Source organism: Panicum virgatum, chromosome 9N, assembly GCF_016808335.1.
Source record: "Panicum virgatum strain AP13 chromosome 9N, P.virgatum_v5, whole genome shotgun sequence".
Lineage (NCBI taxonomy): Eukaryota > Viridiplantae > Streptophyta > Magnoliopsida > Poales > Poaceae > Panicum > Panicum virgatum.
The window spans coordinates 63,612,984-63,632,053 of record NC_053153.1 but is presented as its reverse complement, the minus strand read 5'-3'; the positions used below and the strand labels follow the sequence as shown (position 1 = coordinate 63,632,053).

The following is a 19,070-nucleotide window of genomic DNA, read 5'->3' as shown; positions in this document are numbered from 1 at the left end:
GCTCCCGCGCCCTCCGCCGAATAACCCGTCTCCACCGCCACCCCCGGACCCTCCTCTATGGTCGGCGGACATGGAGCCGCCTCCACCCCCCAGCAACCCAAACTCTATGACCGCCTCCTCCCGCCACCACCCGGCGGCCGCTCCGCCCACCTCCCACCCTCCCTGATTGCCCCGTCCCCCTCCCTCGAACCCTAGCTCACGGCGGTGGCCGGAGGTTGAAGAGGACGACCCGTGGGCTGCTATGTTGGCAGTGCACGAGCGCCCAATCAGCTTGATTAAAACCCACTCCCCTTTATCCTCACCGCCGCATCCTACGGTAAAAATTACACACATGTCCCGCGAGCTCCGGCTGTTTTGAAAAAACATCCTCTGGTTTCGTAGAAATCACAGTCCAATCTAGCACACCCAAAACGAACAGTAACCATGTTTATATGTTTTACAAATAAACCCTCGTACTCAAATTTATTTTAACACAAAGAAGCGAAAAAACAAAAATGCTACCATTTTCACAAAAACCACCCCGAGGAAATTTTGCAAACAACCCATCCCACCACCCAACCGGCCACCTCCCAACCGCAACCCTAAACCGGCTCCTCAGTCCTCCTCGCCGCCCGCCGCCACCTCCCCTCCCTCTCTGCCTCCACGCCGCCGCCTGCCCTCCCATTCTCCCTCTCCTCCTACCTCGACGCTCCTCCCCGCCGGCTGGGGCCCTCGCTGGAGCGGCCGGCGCCCAGTGCCGCGGCGCCCTTGCTGGGACGGCCCGCCCAGCCTTGCGTCCCCCCTCTCGACGTGGCCGGTGCCACGGCTTGCGCGGCCGGCCCCAAGCACCGTGGTCCCCTGCCTGACGCAGCCAGCCCCCAGCCTCGCAGGCCCCTGGCTGCCGCGACCGGCGCACAGGCTCAACGACGGTGCCGATCCGGCGACACTGCTGTGGCACGGACGACGAATACCTGGATCCGGCGGACCCTCCATGGCTCGACCCGCCCCGCGGCTTGCTGCTCACCTGGGTCGGGCAGCCTCTCGGTGGCTTGGGCTTCCTCCGACGCACTCTTGGCGACGCTGTGCCGCTACGACTGGGGCGCCTGCACCGCTGTCGCGCGAGCGTGGCGGAGGGGGGGTGCCGGCACCGTGGAGGACGGTCTACGCCAAGTCGCCAAGCTAGGCACCCTGTCCGCGCACTGTGTCCTCGTGAGGGGAGTGTCGCCTCGATTCCGCACGCGCACTCGCTCAACCTCGATGAAATTACTGACAAATAGCTCACAGATTGCAGTATGCGCCATCAGTTTGCTTGCTTTGAAATTTCACTGATTATTGGAACTGACCCCGTCTGATATATGCTTTTTCTAGGAAGAAACTTACGAGTTTCGAGTATGTGGAGTCTAATGGAAAAGATGTTGGTCTCAACGTTCGAAAGAATCCTTAAACAGTTCTAGCCATTGTGGATTATAGGGAGATGGTCTCACCGTGTGAAAGAAGGCTGAAACAGTTCTAACCATTGTGGATGATAGGGAGAAACTTCAACCAAGTCATTGAGAAGGCTGCTGCTAATAAGGCATTCACGTCTGACTTACTGATGCGGGAGAAGTCTAAATACCCCCCCAAACTATCAGCGTTGGACTACATAACCCCCCCTACTACTAAACCAGGTAACGTGGACCCTAAACTTTGCAATCCCGTTTACTTCACCCCCTATAGTGGTTTTGTCCGGTGGTTTTGACACGCTGGAACGATGAGGTGGACTAGGCTGCTGAGATGGCGCCTCTGACTTGCGGGACCGGTATGTAAGTGAGGGATAGGCCATGGCGGCTCTGTTACTGCAGAGAATGGCGGGAAGGGCACTGCAGTTTCCCTCCAAAACTGATGGCTGGGACGCTGCAGCATTAATCCCTTTCACCAAACGTTAAGAGGAGCAGCTAGGGTGGGAGGACAGGGAAGGGGAGCAGTGACGGCCATGGCAACTTTGAGTTCGCGCTCGTCTCGAGCATCAGCATCGAGGGCGCAAGGAGGTGAAGCGGCGGAGCAGGTGAGGTCGCCGGTGCCGTACCGAGTGGGGCCTTTGGCGTATTCGCCTGCAGTGTTGTGCCAGTGCCGCCGGAAGACCCCGTGCTGGACCGCATGGAGCAATGAAAATCCTGGCCGAAGATACTACAGGTGTCCTGCGGGAATGGTAAGAAAGTTTGGTTTTCTCTTTTGTTTTTGCTAGATTGGTTCCCTGATATGTCAATTGCTACTGGCGATGTGATTGTGCAGGCGCCAGGGGACTGCGGGTTCTTTCAGTGGGTTGATCGTGAGGCGACACCATATGAGCGGACATTGCTATGTGATCTGCGTGATGCTGTTTGGAGCTTGAGAAGGGAAAATGCAGAGGCCAACCGGGTCATTGAGATGATGCAGAGTGATAATGCAGAGTTAAGGCACTTGAAGGCGAAACTGCAGAAGGAGAAAGAAGAGTTGATGCAAAAGCTGGGACAAACTGAAGCTACAATGGTTGAGATGGTCGACAAGATTAAGGAAGGGAATAGATGCTGGCTGTCTAGGTGCCTGGTTGTGTTCGTTGTAGTAGCCATCTTGTTTGGATTAATGTTGGTAAAAGTGTGACATTGTAGTAGCCATCTAGGTGCATGTTAAGTTTGTTCTTGGTACTGGAATGAAAAATGTTCAGCAAAAATGTTGGCCTCATCCTTTTTTTTCTGTGACTCCATTTGTCTTGTCATTGTGAATGAAAATTGTTTACAGAAAAAAATATGACAAATTCTAAAAAACATGACAGATCTGAGAAGGTTGATAGATGTAGATTCATAACCATATGTCTGTAACATTGAACGTTCACATTCAGACTTGTGACCAAAGTAGGTGCACAGTTACATCAAAAGACGCCTCATAACCATATGAGTTGTGAGCTTAGACTTCACAGTTACATCAAAAGACTATTCTTGCACATTCACTAGTGACAGTTGCACATTCAGTAGTTATCACCAAACAACAGGTACTGAAGGCCTCCACTCCTACGCGGGATGCTTTTCATGGCTTGATGAACCGGTGCTGCCGGGGATTGATGAACTGGTGCTGCTCTCGGGGCTTGATGAACTGGTGCTGCTCTCGGCGCTTGATGAGCCGGTGCTGCTCTCGGTGCAGGCCTTGGCTGTCCCTGAGGTTGTACCTACAAACAAAAATGTGTTGGAATTGAACAGACAAAAGAAAAGATGTGGCCAGAAGTAGATGTACACCGAAATCGACTTACACTTGGGCCAGGAGTAGATGTTGCAGCCTCATTTTGCTTTCTCTGCCTCTTAGCATCTCTTTTGATGTGTGCATTTTTCCTCTTGCCTGCTTGCTTGTTGTAAGGGCATTTTCTAATGTTGTGAGTTGTTTTCTTGCAAAGGCTGCATGCCATCTTGACTCCAACCTTGCTTATCTTTGTTCCAGCAGGCTTCTCACCTACCTCCCTTGTTCTCTTGGTCTTCTTTCTTCCAGGCATCTTTACATAAGCAGGAGGATATGGCCTTGGCATTTTAGAAACTGGCCAACTCTCCTGGCCTTCTACAGGTTGCAAACAGAACTGGTAGGTTTTCAAGTACTCTGTGATTGAGTAACATGGATTTATAAAGTCGTCCAAATTTTTTGAGGACTTGTAGATAGCACTGATTGCATGGCAACATGGAAGTCCTGAAAGTTGCCAATACCTGCAACTACATGTTCTCTGAGCTAAATTGACTGTAAACTTCATCTTGTCCTTCTCCTTCACCTCAAATCCATCTTGTCCATTCCAGAGTACATAGCATTTGCCTGATCTCTCAATGTTCAGCTTCAGCTTCTTAAAAATATTTGGGCATATTGTGCCTTGCCATTTCTCTGCCTTACTCCTATTCTCTTGAATCCTAACCATGACCTTGCATCTTATAATCTCATTCATAGAAATTACTGGTAAAAATCTTGAATCCATGATACAATTGTTAAAACTCTCACACATGTTATTATCAACTGAATCACAGTTTGATCCTAACTTAAAGAATGCTCTGCTCCAGTGCTCTGGTGAGGTTCTCAACATGTCCTTTGCACCATCTGGAGTTTCTTGAGCTAGCTTTGCTCTGTTGTAATTGAATATCACTTGAGAAGATGACTTTGCACATCTCCAGAATTTCCTTTGCAACTTCTGTCCTCCATACTTCTTCCTCCAGTTTGCATAGATGTGCCTTGCACACATCCTATGTTCAGCATTTGGAACAAGTTCTGATACAGCTTTCAATAGACCCTGCAATGTCAAGAACAAGTGTTCAGCACAAGTGTTAAGAAAAAGTGCTAATCAAAGTGTTAAGAATAAGCTGTAACCTTTTGCTGATCAGAAATGAGCACCCATCCTTCACCTCCATTGTTGATGTTAAGGTCTTTTTGCAGCAAACCAATAAACCAATACCAGGAGTCATGAGTCTCCAACTCAACATATGCCCATGCTATAGGGTACATCTGGTTGTTGGCATCTTTTCCAATAGCACATAGCAATTCACCATTGGTTGCCCCCTTGAAAAAACAACCATCTAGCCCAATAACTCTTCTGCAACCAGTGGAGAACCCCTTTTTACAAGCATCAAAGCACACATAGAATCTCTGAAATACTTGCTTCTGTATTATGTCAGGATTCAACATCACTACCACAGTGCTACTAGGGTTGCTTCTTAGTAACTCCATTTGATAATCATAAACCCTTGAGTATTCTCCTTTGGTAGAGTCCAAAGCTTCCTGCAGCACCAAAGCCTTTGCTCTCTTGCACTTGGACAGAGATACATCACAGAGAAAGTCATTTAGAACTGCTTGCCTAATCAAGTCCACCTTCCACGTGGGGTTGTCTCTTATCTGATCTTTGTATTTGTCTGCAATCCTTCTTGATGTCACCAGCTTGTTATCCCTCCTAGGTGGACAGCAATGTTCATCCACAAATGTGACTACTTTGAACCATTCTGACCTACTAGTTTTAGATCCATAAATCAACCATTTGCATCCTTTCCAAGAACAGATAGCTCTAACCTTATTCTTTTCATCTTTTGGAAACAAAAGATGCCTATGTGTTGTCAACCCATACCTAACAAGTGCTTTCTTGAACTGTCTACTAGACCTGAAAGCCATTCCAAGAGCAAACATAGGCACATGAGCTTTACTGTCATACCTATTTTCAGTGCTCCTCCACCTGATAGTTTCTCCATCACTACCCTCCTCATATGAGTACTCATCACTTGAGTTGAAATATGGACTGCCATCATCTTCTAAATTGTCTACTTCAGCCTCTAATCCACCTCCTGTCTTCTTGCATTTGATGTCCTTCTTGATTTGCTTAGCAAACTGTCTCAGTTGTTGTGTTTCATCATCATCTCCAGAGCTGTCCAGATCTTTAGGCACCCAGTCAACATCTGAACTCTCACTACTATCACCTTCTAGTTTGCTTGCATGTTCCTTTCCTTTCTCTGCAGGACACTTGGATGGAGACTTGTAGAATTGTCTGAATGAAAACAAGTCTTTATCTCTCTGCTTCTCTGGGGTTGTCTCAACATTAGTAGGCATAGATGAAGGAACATCAACATATATTTCCTCTTGTTCATCATCAGCTTCAGAAAACTCCAATTCCCAGTCACTGTCCTTTGCATACTGAACTGCAGGAACCTCAACATAGATATCTACTACTCCACCATCACCAATGTGCTTAGGAATCTCACAACATGCATTGTCATCATGTAGCAATCTCAAACCCTCACCCAATCCCATTCCTGGATACAACCAGTGCAACTGCACTCTACCATCCGTTGCCATATGATCAGCAAGATGACCTTCGATCTCGGGCAAAGACAACTTATCCACATCAATGACAGACATTCCAGTACTCCCACCAAAATATTGTAGGTGTCCTCCCACTGTCAGAAATTCCCCTCCATAGTGAAATCTCACCATCAGAGACTCGATTGGATCCATGCTGCCAAAAAAGTTAAAGATTTTACAAGATTAAAGGTTTATGGTTGTAATTCATTGCGCAAAAACACAAATTAAATCGTTCTTGGCCACTACGATCACATTGTATATCTAATCCCCATTCTTTCTTGCTTCTGTTCTTTTCTAACCCTAGGATTGACAGAATATGATGCGCAGCGGGTGAAATCAAGGGAAAGCGAATAACTTTTCAAACTAATTTCAACACTCATCGATGGTGAAATCCATGACAGAAAAAACCCCAACAAAACCCCACCTCGAAAACCCATGCCCTACTTCGAGTGCCCCAAAACAAACAAAACAGAGTGCGGAGTTGGAGTAGTGGACACTGACCTCGACTCCTGCAACACGACGATCAACCGAATCTCGTCCAGATCATCGCCTCGCCGGGGGAAGGGTTGGAGCCAGCGACGGAGCGGGCGGAAGATGGAAGACGGAGGGGCCGAGGGAGTTCCAGTGCCTTTTAACAGAGCCACCATGGCCTATCCCTCACTTACATACCGGTCCCGCAAGTCAGAGGCGCCATCTCAGCAGCCTAGTCCACCTCATCGTTCCAGCGTGTCAAAACCACCAGACAAAACCACTATAGGGGGTGAAGTAAACGGGATTGCAAAGTTTAGGGTCCACGTTACCTGGTTTAGTAGTAGGGGGGGTTATGTAGTCCAACACTGATAGTTTGGGGGGGTATTTAGACTTCTCCCTACTGATGCAGCACTATTCTTTTAGCAGATTAGCAGAATTCTCATCTTGACATGGATGGACCTCATTGTAGGTACTTCGGTTTGTCATCGGCTGAGGTAAAGTATAAGTCAAAACACAGATTACACAGCATCATTTGGTAGTGCCAGCTGCGTCCATGTGCCTGCCCTGTTTTGTGAGAACTAGCTTGACTCTGATCAAAGGGAAAAAAATACTGATAAAGTAGGATGGCAATGCAATCTGAATAAGAAAGAAATGGAATGAGATATGAATATAATGTTTAGTAAGTTAATTGCATCAAAGGTAATAAAAGGACACTCGATAATAGGGTGTGGTGTATAGTGTACACTCGATAAGCTAGCATATAAAAGGACATTCTTAGCACAGGAGAGTTATCGCTGTCAACTAAGGCAAGAGTTCTCTTACATTTTCGCCTATGATTTTTGGAGTTTCAATTTTTACCTATGGTTGTTTGGAGTTCCATTGCACTAATGCAACAACTTTCTAAACAGATATTACTGCCGTCCTAGGAAAGAAAGTACAATCCTACAGTGGATTAGAGGTAGTATTCCTCAACCTCTGCACTAGCATAATCTGATAATCATCAAAAGTCTCAGCATGCTTTTTAAGTTGAGTAGTTGACAATGCCGTACTTCTTTTTTTAGGTTTGGGCTGGGCTGCGCAGCAACAACAAGGCTGCTATTCTCTAGAATCGGTAGGACTACCATGAAACTATCACCACACAATGGTCAAACATCGAGTGTATACAGAGGGGGGAGGAGTGGAGTGGTCTGTGATGCTTGGGACCAGTATCTTGGGATGGAGCATACTGACACACTCTACATGCTGTATACAGTGAAACGGGTATGAAGTTTTCTTGTGAAATGATGATCTCAAATTCTCCACTGTTGATTTCTTCACCATAGTTGAGAATTCACTGTTATACTAAGAGAGATGTATTTGCAGACTTTTTTTTGTAAGAGTGCAATTCATTAATTCGAAAATGTTTACAATCAAGATGTACAAACTCATGAAAACATGCAGTAGATTGATATCTCCAAACCGCCGAATGCATACAATCTTATGAAGTATGTTGTGTTCTAGAGATAGATTCAGTTTCAGTTTCATTTTCAATTTATGTTCATGGCCATATTCAGAGCTTTGTCAATTTTTAGGAATTTTGACATTTACAAAGCTGTAAAGGATCCAAAGGCCTATGCAATGAAATTTCATATACTTTGGCCAAATAGTTTGGTAGTTATAGCTACTTTGGTTTATGGCACCCTGGAACTTCCATACTCTTATGTGTGCATTTATATACCGTTTTGCCCTACATATAGTTAGAAATAAAAATAAGGTGTCCCAATTTAGAAATAAAAATAAGGTGTCCCAATTTCCACTGTGCAGAGGTTTCAGCAGTAAGCAAAGCCGTGTTGCCGAGATCACAGCCTCAAAGATAAGGTGCTGGAGTTGTTGTTTCTCTTGCTATCCTCTAGATTTGTGTGCCTAGAACTAGAAGATAGGAGTAAGATCAATGAATGAACTTGATCAGTCCAATTCACCAGGTCTATTTGATCATCTTTTGGTAAATGAAGACCAAACAGGTAATTGATGCAGATCATTGCTACCTTGCCTAACCTTTTTTACATTGCTAATATAATTATTATTATTGTGTGAGCTCAACTTCCATTATCTATATCTGATATATTATGAGCTATAGAAAAGCAAAATCTTGCCTGTACTTCCACCATCTGGAACCATGCATATCTCATGTTCAAATACTGCAAATTAGTTGTTTAGTAGTAGTTAAAAAAGTTAATGTCTTTTTTATTCCGGGCTCCTAAGGGGATTTGATTTAATTTAAAGAGATCTTTGGATCTTATCATTTTTCTAGATGCATGTGGGATAGGCTCATGATTTGTACTGATGCAGTGATGACGCCGATTTCTGTAGAAAGTTGGCAAAGGGGGAATCAGTCATGGTGTTGCCTGGTACGTGGTCAGAATATATTGTGTAGACTATAGAGCTGCATATTTATGTTACTCATTGAGAATGTTATTAAAAAATGATAGTCAGTACTTGATTTATCAGTAGCCAACTACTTTTAGTGATTATATGGCCTAATCAGGCCTAAGTAAACAGGCTGGCTCTATAGCACTGCTCGCAAAATGTATGTGTAGAATAATTTCTTAGATTGAGGCTCCAAGATGACATATTTTCATGTGTCCCCATGTAGTAATATAATATTCTCAATTTTAACTAAAGAAGGCAAGGGCACCGTCCTTCACTTTGTGGGTACTACAAAACGTTTCTTGTTAATTTACAGGGACTGCCTTAGGCGTTCAAAATTGGCTGCACATAACCTTTGCTTCGGATCCAGCAAAGCTGAAGCAAGGAAAGGTTGAGATGCTGGACATAACCCTGATGCATAGGAAAGCCTGGTGCTCTTGGATGTGTTGTAATATTCATTATTCAACAGACATCTGATGGCTAGGCCTATGATAGCTTCGTGATCGGATATGTTGTAGTATTTATGATTCAAATGTCGGATAGATATCTATATTGCCATGCATATAGTTTAACTAATACTTTTTATTGTCTTATAATTACTGATACCTGTTCAAAACGGTAGGGCGCATCGCCCGCCGCCGAATGTTCTAGTAATAAGAAATTCGCAGCCGGTAGCACCCGAGTGACGTGCGTCACCGACGCGCACGGAAGCTGCCTTGAGGCGACACGCTTCCCTCGCGGCCCAGAAGCAGCAGCGAGGAAGGCTCGCTCTCGGTCGCTGCCTGCGCGTGCCGTCCTATAAACTGGCTCCTCACCTCAGAAGCGCTCTCCTCCTCACTCGCTACCCAGTCAGCCCACTCCCTCGCTCAAGCGCTCCCCCTTCCCGTCCGTTGCCGAGCACAGATCCATCCATCCAGGAACCGAAAGGTGAGCGCCGTGGACGAACCATCCCTTCGATCTGTAGCCTTGCGTCGTGTTCGTTCGCGCCTAGATCACCATCTGTTCTGCTGCGCTCCCTCTGTCGTTCGAGATCCGCGGTTTTCCTTTTCCCCGGAGGCTGGGGTCCTCCGATCCGGAAGTCTCGCGGGTTTCGTTTTCCTCCTTTGCGGTTTGGAGACTGCCTGCGATTTCGATCCGCTTGCTCTTGGTTTCTACCAGGAGGTTTCCGGCGAGCGCTCGCTGTGATCTGATTTTGGATCTGGTTTGTTCCGCTGTAGCTGAGGTCAGGGGAGGAGGAGGCATGAGCGCCGTGGCGGTCTCCTCGTCGTCGCTGAACCCGGACGCGCCGCTCTTCATCCCGGCGGCGCTGCTGCAGGTGGAGGACTTCTCGCCGCAGTGGTGGGACCTCGTCACCACCACCGCCTGGTTCCGCGACCACTGGTCCCGGGAGCACACCCAGCTCGACGAGATGGCCGAGGAGCTCGACGCGGCCGCCCTCCTGCCCGACGACGACGAGGACCTCTTCTACGACGACCAGCCCGAGCACGCCCCCGCCGCCGTCGAGGCCCCGCAGCACGCTGCGCCCGCCGACAGCCTCAGGACCGGTACGGATCTCTCTCGGCGGTTGCAGTTTGCCTTCGGTTCGGGACATGAACTCATCTTCAAACCCGCGTGTGTACCTTCTCTCTGCAGATGCGGTGCTCAAGGCGCTGAACCTGACCTCCCCGAAGGGCGGCGACGCGCCGCGCGGGTTCCGGGAGAAGCCCAGGCACGCCGAGAAGCCGACCAAGTACGCCGGCAGCCCCAAGGGCAGCAGCGCCCCGCGTATGATCCACCAGCCCCGCTAGACTCGTCATCCTGACGGGGAAATCGAGCAAGGCAAGGCTGCTGTGCCCTCTTGCAGCGTTTGCTCCTGCTCCTGGCTGCTGCCGTTGTGGTCTGGTCTGTCGAGTCTAGTACCGGAAGAAGTAGAAGTGTCCTTTTGTATAGCAAGCAAGTAAAAAATGACCAAAAAAGAGAACAAAATGCAGCTGCTGTTTACTGCTGCTCTCTCTAAGTTGTGTTCAGTTGATCAGTCAGTCTCCAGTGTGTCTAGAGAACCCCCAAAGAAATGGAAGAGGGTGAAGTTGTTTGATGTGCAATGGCAGGCAGTCTAATGTTAGCCCTTTCGCTGCTCTCTTGACTGTTTCTTGTTGCTCCTGTTATCAATATTGAGTGTGTTGGATGATGATTTCACCCACTTGAACTTATCCAGGAGTAACTGATAAGGGAGAATGAGGGAGCCTTTGACCAGAAAAAATGGTTTTCAGGCACGAAATGCACACTCTCTTCAGTCACTGTGACTGTCATCGTCTTTGTTTCAAAGTTTCTTGGGCTTAGTTTAGATCCCTGGGAAAGATGGGAGAAAAAATCATATCGGACACTGTAGCACTTTTCGCTTGTTTGTGGTAAATATTGTTCTATCATGACCTAACTGGGCTCAAAAGATTCATCTCGCAACGTACATCAAAATTATGCAATTAGTTTTTTTTTATTTACTTATATTTAGTACTACATGCATGAGTTATTTGCTATATTTAATGTTCCGATGTGATGAAAAATTTGGATTTTGTGGGGAGTTTTTGGATCTAAACACACCCTTGGAAGCAACTGCTTTGAGAATTAGGCTGCTGCTGCATCAAGTCAGATGTACAGTAAAATTTACTTGCTGGCTGCTGAGCTGAGCCTGACGCCGTGTTTAGTTCCAAAAATCAAAATTCCAAAAAAAATTTCCGGCAAATCTAGGCGAAATAAAAAACGCATTGCGACTGCTGCCTGTAAATCGCGAGACGAATCTAACGAACCTAATTAGGATGTAATTAGACGCTAAATTGCTACAATAAACAACATCTAATGACGGATTAATTGGGCTCATTAGATTCGTCTCGCGATTTACAGACGAGTTCGGTAATTATTTTTGTGATTAGTCTATGTTTAGTACTTCAAATCTAGAAAAATGTCCTTTCAAAAATTTTACGAGAGGAGTCTTTTACTGATTTTCATGGTAGTCAATGCTCACGAAGCAAGATCGTGTAAACTAAAGCAGTGTTTAGCTCTCAATTTTTTTTCACAGTAGGTGTCAAATCAAATTTTCAAACATATGTGGAGCATTAAATGTAGTAGAAAAAAATAACTAATTACACAATTTAACTAATTTATACGAGATGAATCTAATGATGTTAATTAATTCATAATTAGACATTAATTATCAAGTAACAACAAAATGTGTTACAGTACTCAAATTCATAACTTTTTCACCAATTAAACACCCCTAGGAGCAGTAGCAATGTATTCTTATCATCGCGGCAGCCATTCTAGACGGTGACATTGTTGCGTGCCAGTGGCCAGTGGGCCAAGTCAGTGGAGAAAAAAAAAGGTTTATCGTTGCTGGTCTTTCCTGACGTCCGCATAAGTTCAGCGTTCAACACTCTGATAAACTTCCAAGGCTGTGTTTAGATACACAAAAAACCCCCACAAAAACATCACTTTCCATCACATCTCCATCACATCTCCATCACATCGAAACATTAAATGTAGCAAATGACTCATACATGGAGTACTAAATGTAGGCAAATAAAAAAACTAATTGCATAGTTTTGATGTACGTTGCGAGACGAATCTTTTGAGCCTAGTTAGGTCATAGTAGGATAATATCTACCACAAACAAACGAAAAGTGCTACAGTGCACTGCAGTGTTTTTTCCCTGGCGCTACAGTGAATTTCAAGGGAACTAAACACACCCCAAACAAACAAGGGCTCAGGTACACGTCAAATAACACCTGCCTTGCAGTTTCGTTCATCCGGGAACATTTTTGCTACCAGGGATGCGAGTCACGAAAAGGACATGGCAGATGAATGGAATATTGCTCCCATTATATGATCCTACGAAATAATTATAGCTGCTGGGTGATGCTTGCAAGGCATGAAATGAAATAGGGAACCACGATATGCCTGCAGGCTTGCTGATGTTTTGCCTTGAAGAAAACGGGACACAGGCATGCCTGAATGATGAAAGCTTCCAATCTGAAATTTGTTGTAGGAGTTTCTGCACGCCAACAATTTTGCATCGGAAAGTTACAGATCATTGAACAGAAAAGAAGATGATATGGTTTTGTCTGACACCAGACATCTTCACAGTTCGTTGTCATAGTAATTTTCCATTTTTTTTTGCGATGAGTTTTACCTTAGATTTCGAATGGTAATCGCAGTGAACTCATCTGCATATCCGTGTGCACCCTCTGGAGTCCCCAATCAGAAGTTGAAAAGATGAGACTGAAATCGACAAAGAAAAGTTGGAACTATTCTAGACTGATATCAATAAACATAAGGTGAGACTATGTTAGAATGGCACCAATAAACTAAGGGGCAATTGCGTTTCTACCCTTACTTTCAACCCCAATTGTGATTTTACCCTCATTTTTGTTGACTTTGCATATTTACCCCTACTGTTCCAAAATGAAGCTGTCGTTTACCCCTATTTGTAACACTGTGAGCTGCATCCCAAATCAAATAATTAGAAAAATAAACTAAACCCTAGAAAAAGACAAATATACCCCCTTATCGTTATCTCTTCTCCCCAGCAGATCTAGCCACAACTCTCCCCAATTCTCTCGTTCTCTCCTCTCTAGCAGCGTGGGCACTGGCGGCCAGGAAGCAGGTCCCCGGCGCGGGCAGGGAGGGGGGCTCGGTTTGGCGAGGCTGTGCCGCGGGCCAAGGGGAGGGTCCAGGAGGGTGCGGTCAGGAGGGGGCTCGGCTCGGCGGCCAGGAGGCGGCGCCGCAGGTCTGGGAGGAGGGGTCGCGTGGCTCGGCTACCAAGGGAGGGCGCGGATCCGGCGGCTAGGTGGGGGGCGCCGCGCCAGGGAGGGGCCGCGCGCCCGGCGCCCGATATTTGCGAAACCCTAGCTCAATCCCGCGCTTGCAATTCCCGTCGGCCCCAAGCGGCGGCAGCGGCGGTGGCGCCTGGCTGGGGTGTCGCGCGTGGCTGGGGTGTCGCGCGTGGCAGCCGGGCGGCGCGTGTGCGAGGGCCAGACCCGCGGGCCAGGCTAGGGCGGCGCACGGGGCAGGTGCGGGCGGCGGTTGTGGGCGCACGGTGATTGGCAGCGTGCGAGTTAGATTCTGCTCCTGGAGATCAAATTGTAGTGGTGGAGTGATTCAATCATCCTAGAGCTTTATTTGCTGAACCAGAACTTGGTTTGGCAGTGCGGAACCTCGATTTGGCAGTAGCGGATCTCGATTTAGGGGAAGGCCAGAAAGGGGCAGGAAGTCAGGCGCACAATCACTGTGTTCGGCAGGCTGGAGCTGGAATGGTGTGAGAGAAAAATACTGTTGGACTGGCTGGAGCTGGAGCTGGTGGCTGGAGTGGTGTGAGAGGAAAATACTGTTGAGCTGGAGCTGGAGCTAGCTGCCGAACGGAGTGAATCTCGGGGAGCACGATTTGCTGCCGGCGAGCTTGCTCCAGCAGCCGCGCACGTGGAGCTCGGGTCGACTGCTCGGCCAGGGGATGCTCATCCTGACTGGGATAGAAGCTAGCTGATGTTCCTAGAGGAAGAGGCGCCGGAGGATTAAAGGCACGATGGCCATGGGAGCATAGAAGAGAAATACGGAGAGAAAGGAGAAAAACAAAGCTAGAAATTGGGAGCTGGTACAAGCTAATTGCAGCCTAAGCAACTTGACCAACACCGGCAGTGAGAAGCGGCACTACGAGTCTCCCAGCTACAGGCTCTCAACTTCGACGAGGGCCACTGCAACGCGCCGCCCCTGTTCTCCACCATTGCTCGAGGCCTTGAGCTTTTCAAATTGGAAAGAGCGGGGACGAGGAAGAGATGCATGTTGTTTCAACTTAATTTTGTGTATTATAATGTTGTTCAAATTCTAGCAAATTCTTATCCATATTATTATTGAAATGCTTCTGAAATGTAATGGCAAATAATGGTATATTCACAAAGTTCCAAAAAAGTAGGGGTATATTCGCAAGGGCAAAATTGTCTTCTTTGACACCGTTAAGTACTGTTCACGGAGTAGGGGTAGAATGAGTCTTCATTTCTAAACAGTAAGGGTAAAAATGCAAAGTGAAAGAAAGTGAGGGTAAAATCATAATTGAAGTTTAAAACAGGGGCAATAACGCAATTGCCCCATAAACTAAACATGACAATTATGAAAAATTATAGTTGAACATTTTGTTTCATTTCCTAATAAAGTTGCTTCATGAATATTAGATTTGCTTCAAATCTGACTCAGGTAGGTAGATTTTCAAATCCTTTCCAAATATCCGTCCTAGTGCATTTTTTTGAAAGGCCGTCCTAGTGCATTTTGGTACTGGGAAGCCAGGTTGCCTCATTTGTGTATATTTTCCATTATTTTTATTTTTTTATCTGTCGCAATGGCACATGTGGAATAAAAGAGTTCCAAGAGGGTATACAAGCAAATTCATCAGTAGACAAACGATCACGCGGCCTGCACGTGACCTCCCTAACCTCGCTGCCCAGCCTGCCCTCGCCTTCTCTTCCGCAAGGCGGCGGCGGCGGCGGCTTCTTCTCTCCCCGTGTGTTTGAGAGGGAGGGAGGAGGGAGAGAGCGAGGGAGCCAATAGCCATGGCGTGGGAGGAGGAGGCCGTGGAGGAGGAGGAATATGGTGAGGAGATGGCGGCTTCGGAGTCGGAGGCGGAGGACGTTGTGGTGGGGCAGATGCCGACGGTGATGGTACCGAAGCACATCAATAAGCGTTCCCTCAAGAACAAGGCGCTCTCCGTCACCCTCGACAAGAAAGCCCTCAAGTGTGTCTTTCTACTCCGACAACTCACCATCCCCTATCCGAGCACCTGCAAGATTATTTGACGCATCTTCGGTTGGCAGGGATTTCGTGACTGGGTTCCACAAGAGGAAGAAGAAGAGAAGAAAGGAAGCACAGAAGGTTTTGCAGGAGAAGGAGAGGAAGAAGAGAATCGAGGAGCGCAAGAGGGTGAGTAATTCGAACAAACAAAAATATTTTTTCCTTTTCTGCAAGGTTCATGGTTCTAGTATTCGTTTTTGAAAGATAATATTGGTTCGTTCGTCGAAAAAAAGAGATAATATTGGTTCTTGCTTGGTGAAAGGCAATGCTCCCAGCAAACCATGACTCATCATGGAATTTCTCCTGCAATCACTTAAAATGTCAACAGATTTCAGGATTCTTCTAAGTGAAGATTTGTTTCATTTAGACGTGTGTGATAGATTTATCACATTATTCAGCATGAGCCCAACATCAGTAGAAATTTTAAGAAAAAATAATTGTCAGACTGAAAGCCAAAAGGGTTTGTACATCTATTGTTTCACATTGAAGTTTATGAGACAGTTACATGAAACCCACAACACTGGCAAATAGTAATTGGTACAATTTAAAAGAAAATGTAATTGATAGACTTCACAACTGAGGTAGTTACCATGTAGACAGCTGACATTTGCCATGATGTTTGTGGTCTATGGAAGGTGCAGAAGTGCAACATGTAATGCACCCCTTATAGCTGAATTATGTGTCTGTTGGAGTACCCAAGTTTTTGGCCAAGGCCAAATAAGATTTCGGGACGACTTTGAAAGTGTTTAATGTTATTTTCAGTCAGCCTATGTTGTGTTTACTGGTTTTTGCTTATTGATTTGCTGACCTATATCTTTTATTTCAGAGAAAACAAGAGAAAGAGATTGCTCTATATGGTAGAGTACTGTCATCGGATGATGCTGGATTAGAAAATGAGGATATTGGCGATGATGGTGAGGAGATAAATGATGAATCTTTGTCTGGTGAGTACATGAACTAAAGTTATAACAGTTCCTACTATGTTATACAGTATTCTGATGTTATTTCTAGGAAAAATTGGTTCCATGACACCACAATATCCTGGTTTTAGAAATATACCACTAAACTTGCTTGTTACACTTTATTACCATCAAAAGTTCGCACACAATCTGTGACATGCGCCAACTTGGATCACAGCCATGTCGACAGCATACCACAACACATGCATCTGGGTGGTGATTCGTGTTCTCAGGCATCAGGTTGGCCATGATTCCTAAGAGGGGCGGTGCGACCGTCCAGGATGAAGAGCAGTGACGGCGATGATGAACTGGGAGCAGGTTGTGGACTGGAGCAGCCGAGGAGGTTCTGGACTGGAAGAGACAGGTGTTGGACTGGATAAGGAAGGCAGTGGAACAGAATTCGAGCTTCAGATTTCATCTTTGATTTCCAGCTAGAAATTGAGACAGCTCCTGATCTCGATCCCCAACTAGAAATTTTGAGTGGATTAGCGCAATTTGGCAGCGTGCAGGTTCGGTTTGACCACAAAGCAGCTGGATTTGTGTGGGGCAGAGCTCAATTCCATGGTGTGGAGGTTTTATTTGAGGACCTGGCAGCTTGTTTTTGTGAGTCAGCCTTTTATGAAGGGAGAGGATTTTGAGGCAGCGATGTTTGCAATCTTGCCTGATTTGAACCAGGCCCAAGAGGATCGACTGAATCTAGGCTCAATGCAGTTGTGTTGGGAGGCGTGCTTCAGGCGGAAGGCAGCTTGGGGCGTGGTGTGGAATGAGGTCGAACCACAGAAGTAAACACTTCTCCTCACTAATTAGTTGGTAGCGAATATCAACTGTTTCAACTGGAAGAAAGATGGGCGGTCATATGGACGGATGGAAAGCGTGACAGAGCGGTAATTTTTAGGGTTGTAAATTGGTGACCCTTAGGTGCCACCTCCAACTCTCTTTAGTTCAAATATTTGTACTACTTCCTCAAAGTGATATATCATTTTAGAAAAGTAGTACAAATATTTGAATTAAAGAGGGTTGGAGGTGCACCTAAGGGTCACCAATTTGCACCGCTAGTGATTTTCTTAACGCTGTGAACTTTCCGTGGTATTAAAGTGCACCAGATCAGTTCAGTGGTATATTTCTAAAACTAGGATGTTTCGGTGTCATGGAACCAAATTTTCCTGTCTTGAAAATTGAGCTCATAATAATTCCTTTTACTTCTAGAAATCAAAACTTATGAAGATGATGCGACCAGAATCACTGTGACCACTAGCGAAATTACTCCTGAAGACGATGACATTGGACCGAGAATTATTGGCCCTGTGTCGACGAGCTACACCAGCAAGAATCCTAGCTCGGTGGCCAAGAAGAACTCCAGCTTAGGCGTGAAGAAGAAGCCACAGAAGAGAATGTTCAAGAATAAGAGCAAGGTGAAAAAGAGCGACAAGAAACGGGGCACGGTAAAGGGTAAAAGGAAAGGCAAAGGACGGAAATAGTGTCTTCAGTCTTTAGAGGAGAAATCGTATGGCTGATTGGGCTGCGCATAACCTCATAAACTTGGATCTGCACTTGTTTGTTAGGTCATCCATATGCTAAATTGCGAGTTGTGCAGCTAAGGGGTTGGCCGGTTGGGTTGTGCTGCTGAGGGCTTGAGTTGTGCTGCATTTCGGCTGTCAATCTCAGGGTACATGAAAGATTTATTTTGATCCTAGTTGAGATAATTTTCGTGATAGTTTTTAGTCCTTGGGGACAATCTTTCGCGACACGGACACATGGTTATATGAGCCAAATGCTGATTTGCTCCTAAACAGTAACACCTGCTATATGCTGCAAGCATGGGCGCCAATGTTTTGAGTGATTATCAAGATGAACTAATACTAGTGTGTAGAATGAGGTGTGCCAATGGCATCAGAACCGGTGTTTTTGTTTTGGGCAGATTATCTCAAAATTAAGTAGTGTGTTAAATGAGGTGGCCGGCTACAAGAATCGCAAAGTGGGTAGATTATCACAAGCAATGGCACTTGTACTTGCCTGAACTGAAAGTCCGAAATAATTCTAAGATTTAATGGTACTTTCAGTGGTAGAACTGAAAGTCCGAAATAATTCTAATATTTAACGGTATCGTACTTTCCGTGGTAGTTGATGTGATTTTGGTAGCATGTGATGTTTCCATCAACAGTGAGGTGTTGGTAATTTTATCAATTTTGAGGATTTGCTTATTTAGTCCTCGAAAATACTCGTAGAGGTAGGATTTGTGTGTGTGCATTCACCAGTGTATATGCATTATGAATATTAAGTTGTACTCCCTCCGTCCCGAAATAAATGTAATTTTAGGACTGAACATGCAAACCAATGCTAGGTGTAAATTATCAAATTGTCCCTTGTCTTTTGTAAGAAAAATCTAGACTTTGGTTTGTCTTTTGTACAAGAAGTTTCCGAAGATTCTTGTCTTTTGTGGTTGTTTGGTTAAAGTTGTATTTTTTGTGGGACAAATTTTGAACCATAAATTGTATTTATTTTGGGACGGAGGAAATAAGTATTATGTATGATTAAAAAATAGGTCAGGACGTGGCAAAGCCGCGGGCGCGCTGGTGACGTACCGGTGGCGGGTGGCCCGTGCGGCCGGGCCGGCAAATGTTT

General features: G+C 45.9%; 5 protein-coding genes and 1 long non-coding RNA gene across 9 annotated transcripts; 4 read left to right on the top strand and 2 right to left on the bottom strand.

The window, feature by feature from the left end:
* The first annotated feature begins 1,085 nt into the window (after nt 1-1,085).
* Nucleotides 1,086-2,670, top strand: LOC120693508. 3 transcript variants are annotated; one of them, XM_039976965.1, is made up of 3 exons: nt 1,086-1,646; nt 1,744-2,167; nt 2,251-2,670. In XM_039976965.1, exons 2-3 carry the CDS (start codon nt 1,952-1,954, stop codon nt 2,596-2,598), a joined length of 564 nt encoding a protein of 187 aa, XP_039832899.1. In that variant the 5' UTR covers nt 1,086-1,646; nt 1,744-1,951; the 3' UTR covers nt 2,599-2,670. The 3 variants fall into 3 exon arrangements, with proteins under 3 accessions (XP_039832899.1, XP_039832896.1, XP_039832898.1); XM_039976964.1 differs by having other exon boundaries at nt 1,112-1,269; nt 1,348-2,167; XM_039976962.1 differs by having other exon boundaries at nt 1,086-2,167.
* A 284-nt stretch (nt 2,671-2,954) lies between these two features.
* Nucleotides 2,955-3,739, bottom strand: LOC120693338 (translation initiation factor IF-2-like). Its single transcript, XM_039976758.1, has 2 exons — nt 3,242-3,739; nt 2,955-3,160 (listed from the first exon to the last, which is right to left on the bottom strand). Exons 1-2 carry the CDS (start codon nt 3,725-3,727, stop codon nt 2,963-2,965), a joined length of 684 nt encoding a protein of 227 aa, XP_039832692.1. The 5' UTR covers nt 3,728-3,739; the 3' UTR covers nt 2,955-2,962.
* Nucleotides 3,740-3,741: 2 nt separating this feature from the next.
* Nucleotides 3,742-5,754, bottom strand: LOC120689246. The gene is made up of 3 exons (XM_039971558.1): nt 4,330-5,754; nt 3,884-4,252; nt 3,742-3,786 (listed from the first exon to the last, which is right to left on the bottom strand). Exons 1-3 carry the CDS (start codon nt 5,752-5,754, stop codon nt 3,742-3,744), a joined length of 1,839 nt encoding a protein of 612 aa, XP_039827492.1.
* Nucleotides 5,755-6,674: 920 nt separating this feature from the next.
* LOC120693337 lies at nt 6,675-9,291 on the top strand. Of its 2 annotated transcripts, XR_005682966.1 has the most exons (4): nt 6,675-6,770; nt 7,185-7,234; nt 8,080-8,663; nt 8,999-9,291. It is a non-coding gene; the product is annotated as an uncharacterized LOC120693337 (long non-coding RNA). The 2 variants fall into 2 exon arrangements; XR_005682965.1 differs by lacking the exons at nt 6,675-6,770; nt 7,185-7,234 and having other exon boundaries at nt 7,958-8,663.
* Nucleotides 9,292-9,445: 154 nt separating this feature from the next.
* LOC120692027 (protein EARLY RESPONSIVE TO DEHYDRATION 15-like) lies at nt 9,446-10,857 on the top strand. Its single transcript, XM_039975237.1, has 3 exons — nt 9,446-9,609; nt 9,900-10,226; nt 10,315-10,857. Exons 2-3 carry the CDS (start codon nt 9,923-9,925, stop codon nt 10,467-10,469), a joined length of 459 nt encoding a protein of 152 aa, XP_039831171.1. The 5' UTR covers nt 9,446-9,609; nt 9,900-9,922; the 3' UTR covers nt 10,470-10,857.
* A 4,244-nt stretch (nt 10,858-15,101) lies between these two features.
* LOC120691557 (ribosomal RNA-processing protein 17-like) lies at nt 15,102-18,244 on the top strand. Its single transcript, XM_039974650.1, has 4 exons — nt 15,102-15,433; nt 15,513-15,618; nt 16,316-16,433; nt 17,655-18,244. The coding sequence occupies exons 1-4, from the start codon at nt 15,252-15,254 to the stop codon at nt 17,924-17,926; spliced, it is 678 nt and encodes a 225-aa protein (XP_039830584.1). The 5' UTR covers nt 15,102-15,251; the 3' UTR covers nt 17,927-18,244.
* Nucleotides 18,245-19,070: the final 826 nt, after the last annotated feature.

Excerpts from the sequence above, each read along its gene's own strand:
- LOC120693508 (XM_039976965.1), top strand. The coding sequence starts at position 1,952 with ATGGCAACTTTGAGTTCGCGCTCGTCTCGAGCATCAGCATCGAGGGCG. Across the intron at positions 2,168-2,250 it reads ACAGGTGTCCTGCGGGAATG|GCGCCAGGGGACTGCGGGTT; the intron begins GTAAGAAAGTTT and ends GTGATTGTGCAG.
- LOC120693338 (XM_039976758.1), bottom strand. The coding sequence starts at position 3,727 with ATGAAGTTTACAGTCAATTTAGCTCAGAGAACATGTAGTTGCAGGTAT. Across the intron at positions 3,161-3,241 it reads CATCTACTCCTGGCCCAAGT|GTACAACCTCAGGGACAGCC; the intron begins GTAAGTCGATTT and ends TTTTGTTTGTAG.
- LOC120689246 (XM_039971558.1), bottom strand. The coding sequence starts at position 5,754 with ATGGGATTGGGTGAGGGTTTGAGATTGCTACATGATGACAATGCATGT. Across the intron at positions 4,253-4,329 it reads TCATTTCTGATCAGCAAAAG|GGTCTATTGAAAGCTGTATC; the intron begins GTTACAGCTTAT and ends TTGACATTGCAG. Across the intron at positions 3,787-3,883 it reads TTATAAGATGCAAGGTCATG|GCAAATGCTATGTACTCTGG; the intron begins GTTAGGATTCAA and ends TTGAGAGATCAG.
- LOC120692027 (XM_039975237.1), top strand. The coding sequence starts at position 9,923 with ATGAGCGCCGTGGCGGTCTCCTCGTCGTCGCTGAACCCGGACGCGCCG. Across the intron at positions 10,227-10,314 it reads CGCCGACAGCCTCAGGACCG|ATGCGGTGCTCAAGGCGCTG; the intron begins GTACGGATCTCT and ends TTCTCTCTGCAG.
- LOC120691557 (XM_039974650.1), top strand. The coding sequence starts at position 15,252 with ATGGCGTGGGAGGAGGAGGCCGTGGAGGAGGAGGAATATGGTGAGGAG. Across the intron at positions 15,434-15,512 it reads CTCGACAAGAAAGCCCTCAA|GGATTTCGTGACTGGGTTCC; the intron begins GTGTGTCTTTCT and ends TTCGGTTGGCAG. Across the intron at positions 15,619-16,315 it reads GAATCGAGGAGCGCAAGAGG|AGAAAACAAGAGAAAGAGAT; the intron begins GTGAGTAATTCG and ends CTTTTATTTCAG.